This window comes from Clarias gariepinus, chromosome 20 (genome assembly GCF_024256425.1).
Source record: "Clarias gariepinus isolate MV-2021 ecotype Netherlands chromosome 20, CGAR_prim_01v2, whole genome shotgun sequence".
Taxonomy (NCBI): domain Eukaryota; kingdom Metazoa; phylum Chordata; class Actinopteri; order Siluriformes; family Clariidae; genus Clarias; species Clarias gariepinus.
Window position 1 is genome coordinate 2,802,457 of NC_071119.1, and position 9,713 is coordinate 2,812,169.

The following is a 9,713-nucleotide window of genomic DNA, read 5'->3' on the forward strand; positions in this document are numbered from 1 at the left end:
AACACTGAGCAAAGTCAAGAAGGCTATAATATGTTTTTTAAAATAATTTAAAGAATGATTTGTACAAACAAAAATGGTTTATATCACCAGCAAACAATACAGAGTGCAGCAGTTCAACGTAGCACTTCACCTGCAAATCCGCATGGGCAGTGGCAGACTGGCCATCTGGAGTACTGGGAGTTTTCCCTGTGGGCCGCTGGCCAGTGTGGGCCGGCCCAGTCAGTACGCAAATATATAAATGTAAGCTGGGATATAAAGCCTGAGTTTTGTTTTCTTTTCAGTACTTTTTAGTTGGATTGAAGTGCGGGAGCCACGCAAAAGTTTGTACTATAACCTGACAATGGGAATGAACTTGAATCTCTGTAGCGCTGATGTATACTTAAGACATGCTGTCAATCAAAAAAGGGGTCCCGCCCTTTAAACAGCTCCTGCAATCATCATGCAGCAGCCCAGCATCCTGGCCCGCAGCGTTTATCCAATGACCGTCTAGTTTCAAAGCACAGGAAAAAAAAACACTTAAAGCAGCCGCATTGAAGTCAGTGGACGCTGGGCTTCAGCGGGAAAATGCACTGTGACGCTACGGGAATGTATCAGAAGAAAATCAAGTCAGCCGACCTGCTATATCTAACTGATACTGAACGAACTCGTCTTTGAAATGAACGTTTTCTAACGCATTTTTAGGCAATAAAATGGTAATACAATAGTACATTACAAATTTCTGAATTACATCCAAAGTAATTATGAAGTCTCATTTGATTGGTACCATTAAACATTTTATTTCTATTTATTCTATGTTTTGCTGGTGAAATACATTTTAGGCAGAGACGTCTGCTCGGTCTTGTTAAATTGTTTAAACGCCTCAATTCTGCCATTTCCCCTATCAGCGAAACCGGTTTGATAACTTCACACCTACATCAAAGGTGAGAAGAGGGATTACAGTAACTGAGCGCGCTGTCACGTTGTATATACTGTACAACACGCGTTCATCAGCCTTTTGATAAAAACGCTGCCTTTTGTAATATATAGTTCATTCATGTCTTCTGATGATGTTCTTCACTGCTAAGAAACTAAACACAGTTCTCCATCGTACTTGGTCCGGCTTTTAGATAAGGTCCTTCCATGCGCCATCTGGCGGATATTCAGTGAAGCACAACACATTTATTTAAATTCCCGAATGTTGCTTACAGGAAGTTGTGGCACACCACATGCCAAATTGCGGCATCTCGCGGGAAAACACGCGCAGTCTCAATGGCGACATCTGGACTACAAGCATGGTGCAGATGGAAAAGTTTGAATAGCGTTCTGACTGAGTTGTCATTGTGAAGTCACTGCATTGTTGCTTCATCAATGAAGTTCTCACAATCTCTCTAGGCTTATGCTACAGTATGACTACAGTAGTTAATGGAAGACTGCATTAAGTTCATATTAAGTTCTTCTGATGTTTATGGCATTCATGGCACACATGCACATTCAGAAAATTTTGTATAAATACTGGATCCATGTTGCATATTGTGGTATTTATACCAACCTATAAGATGCGAGGATGACATTTTAAGCATGTGACATTTTAAGCACCTGGTAAGAGCACAGTGTGATCGGATTAGACTGCATAATCATGCTAATTGATTTCAATGGATCTGGTGAACATGGAATCGTGTGAGTGATTAGTAACAAGAAATTTATTATTTTTTTTTATTTCTCCATTTTGACCCCGTTCCTGCTGCATTCTTCAACATTTTTAGGACGGAGTGGGATCTTTTCGCTCTTCATTAAAGGATGATGTGGCGTTAACAACAATAAAAGACAATTGAACTAAAAACCTTTATTGTTATCACTCTTCCGTGTTCTTTAAACATTTTTTATATTTTATGTAATCAAGTGACATGAGTATTACCAAAGTTTTGATCAGAAATGAAAAAAGAAACGATGTGACTAAAAGGGGATAAGGCTAATTGCATGTGTCTGTAATGCTGTCGTGCGTAATTTGATACTTTTAATACAAAGCATGCATTAAAATGCTTTTCTTCACGTCTCAAAAAATACAGTTATGTTAACACACTCTTTGGCATGTTCTAAACAAATACAGTATGTAATAGCACAGTATACAGTCACTAATGAACTTTTGTGATCCTTCATGCAGTTTTTCATCCACTGGTTTTAAACGGGATTGAATGCGATTTTGAAATTTTCCTGTTATGTCCCACTAAATATTGAACCATGTTGATGTTGTTCGTATTACTTTCATTCTTTTCTTATTGTTTATATATTTATTTTTATTATTGTGACTTCATGTTACTACATAGTTATAATGTAATACCTAGGCAATAATTAACATTGATCCTTATTAATAAATTAATAATAATAATAATAATAATAAAGTTCTGTCTCCTTATTAAACATTTCTGTTGAGTGTTGATTGATTTTGAATGGGATTAACCTTTTACTGATCATTTTTATTACAGATTGCAGATTCCTATTGTATTTCTTATAGATACCAGTTTATTACTAACACAATTTTATCAAACACATTTACAAAATTATCTGAGTAATTTGATTACGATATAATTATAGACATTACAATTACACTGACCACGTAGAGAAGTTTAGAGAAGGAAATATTAAAACGGAGAGGAACAAAGATAGATCTCAGTCCTGAACACCACACAAACATGCAACATTAAGAAACAAAACTATAAGAGTTATTTAATATCATGCTAGTTCAGATACTCTAGCGACACTAACATTACCAAGTGTTGCCTAGCTACATGTATAGCCTCTTTTTAATGATGATAATTTAATTTATATTAAGTAAAAGCACAGTTTGGGGAAGCTAAGTATCCTGAGTTAAGAAGAACTGAGAGTTACCGCTCACCATTTTCTTTTTAAAACCCTGAACCAGTCACCGTACCTACCTGAACCTTGGGCTTATTATTTAAAACAATAACAAACAAACGAAATACAGCGTGTGTATGATTGTGGTGATGTTACTATGATACAGAAGATCCAACTGAAGCCTCGCATGTCGGCTCCCTGTTAAGTCACGTGACCAGTGACCAATGAAGCCCTGCGTTTGCGGGGATCATTAATCAAGATTCAGGAAACTTTTTTTTTTCTACAGTTACAAAATCTTGAGTTATATTAATGACCTCAATTTATCTCATAAGCTCTAGTGTTACTGCACCTAGTTCTTTTTTCTTTCCCTCCTCATTTACTTTCACTTTGTTTTGTGTGTTTAATCCTTAACATCAGTGTTGGGTGTAACGCGTTAGAGTGCTTGGATTACTTTTTTGATGTAACGAGTAATTCAAGGCGTTAGGTCCACCATTTAAGTTCTCAGTTATTAAGTTACTTTTTCAAAAATGTAATCCGTTATTCAGACAATTTAGGTAACCCGTGAGCCTGATAGCAGTGATTCTGTTGCTAAAATTGTGTGTGTTTGTGAGAACTGTTATTCCTTTTATGATTATATGAGCCAAACTTTGCTGAGTGATGATGTTAGAATAATTATAAAGGTCTTGACTAAAACAACATGCATAAAAAAAAATCACAAAGGAGTTATTATTTTCTGCAATGGAAAAGTACTCGTTACTTTTATCATAAATTAACGCTTAAATGTGATCAGTTACATTACAATGACTGTATTTTTCTAATGTAATTAGTTAATTTAAAAAGTCCCCCAACACTACTCAACACTGACCAGCGGATTTATATATTCTGTGCAAATATTCCAAACAGTGGTGTGTTAGTTGTATTCATGTTCATAATAATAATATAAAAAAAGAACAAAAGAAAATGACTTCACTATTAGTTCTTCACTTCTCCTTTTCATTACAGATCTCCCGTTAATTTTCAAAGATTCAGAGATGGTGATTATGTGCATGAACACTTCCTTGAACAGCGTATTTTCAAACAAACACACACACGACTGTCAATAATGAATGCAACATTACTGGACTGTACTGCTGCATGTCCATATTAATCGTGCCGTTATGCTCTAGATGCTGTTATGTGTCCACTAGATGGAAGTGAGTCCTTGAATGAAGCTTCCTGAATTAAACTTTTTGTTGAAACTATTGTCTGGGAGCCTCGACTTCATCTGGCCATCACTAGTTTATCGGTGCAACAAAATATTTATGGTTAATAAATCTTCTTACCAATAATGATGTTTATTAATTTTATATATATTCTCTAGCTAGTTATTTAATGAAACATTATGCGTTTACTCGTGTATGTTTCTCTTTTACACAACATCATGTTTTACATCTACTATATTTCCTTTACTACTTAATTACTTACATAAACTATAATTAATTATTACTTCCTTCATGTCTTACTGATTTCCTTCTTCGTGCTTCACGCTTCTGGAGTTAAAACCTCGTGTACAAACAAACAGCTGGAAACTCAGAATCAGCAGCTCAGGTAAAATGTTTAATATACAACAGAAAAGCATCACACCGGCCACAATGACAAGTAAAAAAAAAATTTAAACATTATAAACAAAAACAAAGGGATTGAAAACTTCCTTTTTGTCACTTGCAGTATCGGTCAGCTTTCATCTTAGATCTCCTGTAAGAGAGAAACACACACACACACACACACACACACACACACAGTGTGACAAACGGTTCAAGAGAAATCCTCACGTAATTAATGCTTGGTTAGTCCTGTGTTAGACGACATCATGAGATAGTAAGATAATGAGACATGAAGCCTCATGAGGACCGAAACATTATGGAAGTAAAACACTAACAACTTTATAAACAAATAAACATTAATGAAAGTCGGACCTGTCGAGTAACGCCTCGTGGAATTTGCCCTCGGTCCTGGCCTTCTTCAGCGTCCCGCTGTCCTCCTCATTCACCCTCAACTTCCTGTCCTGGAAACTCTGGAACTTCTTCCTGTTGTCCACCAAAACAGCATCAGGTGATAAAGGGTTACTCCTCATTTCCCCTCTCATCTGTTCTGACCCATCAGCATTCAGTAAAATATACAGTCATGGCCTAAATTGTACAAAAAGTATTTTACACACGTTTATTCACTTTGTATTTATTGGAACAAAACAAAAAAGGGAGGAAAAAAGCTAATTTGACGTTATGTCTCACAGAACTCCAAAAATGGGCTGGACAAAATTATTGGCACTCTTAATATTTGGTTGATTTAATATTTAAATCTCTGTGATTTTTATATTGTCCACACCTGTTACTTGCCCCAGGTGAGTTTAAAGGAGCATCACATGCTTGAAACAATCTTATTTATCCACAATTTTGAAAAACATTATGTCAAATTTGCTTTTTTCGCTCCCTTTTTTTTGTTTTGTTCCAATACACACACAGAGAATAAACGTGTTAATGCAACACTTTTCTGTGAGAAATATTTGATTTTCTGGAAACATTTCAAGGGTGCCAACTATTTTGGCCATGACTGTAAATATACTAAATCACCGGCCTTGATCGTCTGTCATCATCTGCACCTGTTTCTTACTGGGTCAGGCCTTAAGTTTGATGCTTTTTTAAAATCTTAAACAATCTATAGGTCAACAATAAACATTCCAGTGAAACAGAATAAGAGCTAAAAACCGTCGTACAGGAAACCTGGAGAACTTTTCCTCAAGACTGCATCAGAAAATAAAAGAGAGTCTGGAGCTTTGGAAGTGAGATTTATACAGAACTGTGTATATAATATATTATTGTGTCAGTAAACATTTGTATCCTTTGCTTTTTAAGGGTGCAAAAACTTTTGCTCCCCACCATTGCATTTCCTTCCTTGCACAGAGAGAGAGAGAGAGAGAGAGAGAGAGAGAGAGAGATTGCTAACACTCACACGTAGTTGACCTCGCAGCTCTTGACGTTCCCTCGGTCCTCGTCTGCGATGTCGTCGTTCCTCTTCACCTCTCTCTCGGCACACGAGCGGATCTGAACAACAAGAACACTCGCAATGTTTAACTCTCTCAGCTTTATCTAAATCCATGTCTAACTCTTTTAACTCGTTTTTTTTCCCCAGCAACGTTTTAATCCTGTGTGTTTTAGTTCATTCTTTAGTTTCGAGCGTAACCGTTAGCTACAGGCGCGTTCTACACGCCCACGGGGTCACACGAGTGCCCCGCCCCTTCTTAACGCGAGAGCTCCTACTGCACCTTGATCATCTCGTCCTCGCCGGCTGTTTTGCTTTTGGCCACGATGTCTCCGTTCTCGCTGTACGAAATGAAGCAGCTGTTTGCCGCCATCAGAGCCATTTTACCCTGTGGACAAATCACACACACACACACACACACACACACACACACACACACACACACACAAGAAGAGAAGTCTCGAGTTATACTTTATAGTTAACTTTATCTGTTTAAGCGCTGCACTCTGATTGGCTGGGGTGAAATGATTGACAGCCGCACTCACGTCCTGGAACACCGGCTCCCACTGCTCTCTCGACCCGATAGCGTCCGAGCGTCCGATCATCGCGCCGTCCGAGTTGATGCCCAAGTATTTCCCGTAACCGGACTTCAGGGCGATTCTGCAGAACCGAGAACAGAGACGAGACTCGCTAACGCTAACGTAATGCAAATACGTCTTTTATTAAATTATACACAATATGTTAAACAGATAAATCAACAAATAACTACAAATAAAAATATATAAATGTCACATCTGTCTAATCAAAGAATATATAAAATTATTAACAGACAAACAAAAACACAAAATGCATATAATTAAAAAAAACTTTTAATCAATTACAAACAAATTATAATCGATAATTAACAATGAAAGTGTTTAATAAATAGAAAAGAGTTAATATTACTCACTTATTACTATATATATTTATAAGTATTTTTTAAGCTTGGAAGATTTAAAAATATGAAGTTTATTCATAATAAAGAAATTCAAATTTAATTCATAAGAAATAAATTATGTTGGTTTTAGTTAAAAAAAAAGTTTTAATAATAATTTAAATAATTTAATAAATCCAGTCAAGTATTTCCCAGATGCTCCACTGCGTACATGGGAAGTATATAAATAAAGATGTTGTCATTTGTTGTACCTGGAGTCTGAGAGTTTGATGGCGGTGAACTGTTCTGGTGGATCAGGACCTTCATCATCTGCAGGGAATAAAGAGAGAAGCAAAATTACAGATGTTAAAAACGTTGCGTTTATACACAACGCCATAAAGACGTCAACAGGATGCGGTTATTAAAACAGAGATGAATGAAATGTCAGGATGAAGAGAATCCGAGACAGAATCTAAACCTGCGCTCTGATCGGCCGCTGAATCAGCTGACCGAATCACATCATTCATTCACCGAATTTCAACAGCTCATCACCACACACACACCATGTGAGATATACTGCATTCCAAGTAAAAAAAATATATTATGCAAAAAAAATTAAAAATTGGGACTAAAATCCAAAACATTGCAACGTAAATGTAGAAATATAAATGGGAGTAAAATACAAATAATAGTAATGAAATTTTATGGAAAGGTTTTTTTTTTTTTTTTACATTTAAAATTTAATAGTGATATAATAGCTATTAGAATAAAAATAGTACTGCAAAAAAATAATAATAATAATACTGATTTACAATATTTCCAAAATATACACGTACAAAAATCTATACACATTTTATGTTTGGAATATACAAAAATAATAAATAAAAAATGAAGATGAATATACGAATAATACATTTAAAAAAAATCACAAATAAAATAATGACAGGATGACAGATGAGATGAGACAGAAGTCCCCATGGACTATGATGTTTGCAGATGACATTGTGCTCTGTAGCGAGAGCAGGGAACAGGTGGAGGAAAATTTGGAGAGGTGGAGGTATGCTCTGGAGAGCAGAGGAATGAAGGTTAGCCGCAACAAGACGGAATACATGTGTGTAAATGAGAGTGACCCAGTAGGATCGGTGAGGCTACAGGGAGCAGAGGTAAAGAAGGTGCAGGATTTTAAGTACTTGGGGTCAACGGTCCAGAGCAACGGAGAGTGTGGAAAGGAGGTGAAGAGGCGGGTACAGGCAGGTTGGAATAGGTGGAGAAAAGTGTCAGGTGTGTTGTGCGATAAAAGAGTATCAGCGAGAATGAAAGGAAAGGTGTACAGGACAGTGGTGAGACCAGCGATGCTCTACGGCTTAGAGACAGTGGCGCTGAAGAAAAGACAGGAGGCAGAGTTGGAGATGTTGAGGTTCTCTTTGGGAGTGACCAGGATGGATAGGATCAAGAATGAGTTCATCAGAGGGACAACCCACGTTTGGACGTGTTCAGAGGAGAGCTTTTAGGTGCATTACTGCCACCCATTGGACAGAATCGGTAATGCTCACCTACTCAGTCAATATAGAAGTTTGGCAATTGGGGAATTACTGCCACCTGGTGGACCAAACTGGTAACGCTGAAGAGGAAAAGGTCTATTTTCTTCCTCCTTTTTTTTTTAGGTGAATTTGTTTTTCACTGTTTTTTTGTCCTGCTTTTGTCCCTATAAGGATTCACTAGTTTTACAATGTAGAAGGAAATAAAAGTAAAAAAGACCATGGAATTAGAAGGTGTGTCCAGACTTTTGACATTTCTCTGTGTGTGTGTTCTATTTCAATATGTTGTGAATGTGAAACACACACACACAAACACACACACACACACCTCCGGCATGCGGCGCTCCGGCGGTGAACAGTCCCGTGTCGAGCGCGTGCACGAACGACCGGTTGTGCATCTCTATGGCGACGGTGCCGCTGATGTCCCCGAAGTTACGGACTGTCCACCAGCCACCTGAGGGGGACAAACAGCAACATGTAAACAACACGTAAACAACCACAACACAACAAATCGACTACAGCTTGTTTATTTGCTTTAGTCTTTATCACATACCGATGACATCAGGTTTGTCCTCGTCACCATCGCGTTTTCTTTTCTTGTCCTTGTGCTTCTTCTTTTTACTAACATTTTAACAAAGTTAAACATTTATAAGAATAATAAAGATAATGATAAATGACCAAAAATGACCGAATACAGTTTCTCTCTCTGATCGTATCGCCTCAGTCTTTAATTCCAAACCCTAACCTGGGTCGCCTGTAGAGGGCAGAATTATACACGGATAAGTGAATAAACTCACCTTTTGTCCTTTAAACCTTTTAAAACGAGTTTGGTTGATTTAACGTTTGTATATGCGGACATGTTAGCAAAAAAGCGCTCGGCTCCGCGTCTGAAAACACACTTCCGGGTAAACAAAGCCGCCGTCTACGGGAGCCGACAGGGATCTCAAAGGTAGCGGTTTAAAATACGCGTTTTCTTCTAAAGGTACGAGGTCACCTAGCGGCCGGAGGACCAAATTACAGTACACAAAAACCTTTTAATAAAAATAAATTACATAAAAAACAAATAATTATATATATATATATATATACACTACCGTTCAAAAGTTTTAAAACACTTTCTAACTCCATGATGGTTCCTGATTTTTATTTCTTTCTACATTGTAAAGGAATGCTGAAGGCATCCAAAAAATGCATTAATCTCCTTTGAACAGTTAATGGTGAGATGTTTCTGCTACTTCTGCTCTGTAAAGACTTCATAACGCCTCTAATCTCAGGTGCTGTTAATTGGTCATTTTTCAGGCTGATAACTCTAAATAAACTTCTCGTCTGCAGTAGGTTTTGGTCTCGCCCTCCTGGGACGGCCTTCATGAGAGACAGTTTCATTATGGTGCTTGACGGATTTTGCAAATGCA

The 9,713-nt window shown here is 37.3% G+C and overlaps 1 protein-coding gene across 1 annotated transcript; it reads right to left on the bottom strand.

Moving 5' to 3' along the window:
- Positions 1 to 4,410: 4,410 nt before the first annotated feature.
- Positions 4,411 to 9,228, bottom strand: frg1 (FSHD region gene 1). The gene is made up of 9 exons (XM_053479978.1): positions 9,099 to 9,228; positions 8,855 to 8,922; positions 8,630 to 8,755; positions 7,036 to 7,093; positions 6,396 to 6,510; positions 6,134 to 6,238; positions 5,821 to 5,912; positions 4,788 to 4,898; positions 4,411 to 4,566 (listed from the first exon to the last, which is right to left on the bottom strand). Exons 1-9 carry the CDS (start codon positions 9,158 to 9,160, stop codon positions 4,530 to 4,532), a joined length of 774 nt encoding a protein of 257 aa, XP_053335953.1. The 5' UTR covers positions 9,161 to 9,228; the 3' UTR covers positions 4,411 to 4,529.
- Positions 9,229 to 9,713: the final 485 nt, after the last annotated feature.

Coding starts and splice junctions, on each gene's coding strand:
- frg1 (XM_053479978.1), bottom strand. CDS start 9,160: ATGTCCGCATATACAAACGTTAAATCAACCAAACTCGTTTTAAAAGGT. Junction 8,756..8,854: donor GGACAAACCTGATGTCATCG/GTATGTGATAAA, acceptor TGTCCCCCTCAG/GTGGCTGGTGGACAGTCCGT. Junction 4,899..5,820: donor AGCTGCGAGGTCAACTACGT/GTGAGTGTTAGC, acceptor GGTGGACAACAG/GAAGAAGTTCCAGAGTTTCC.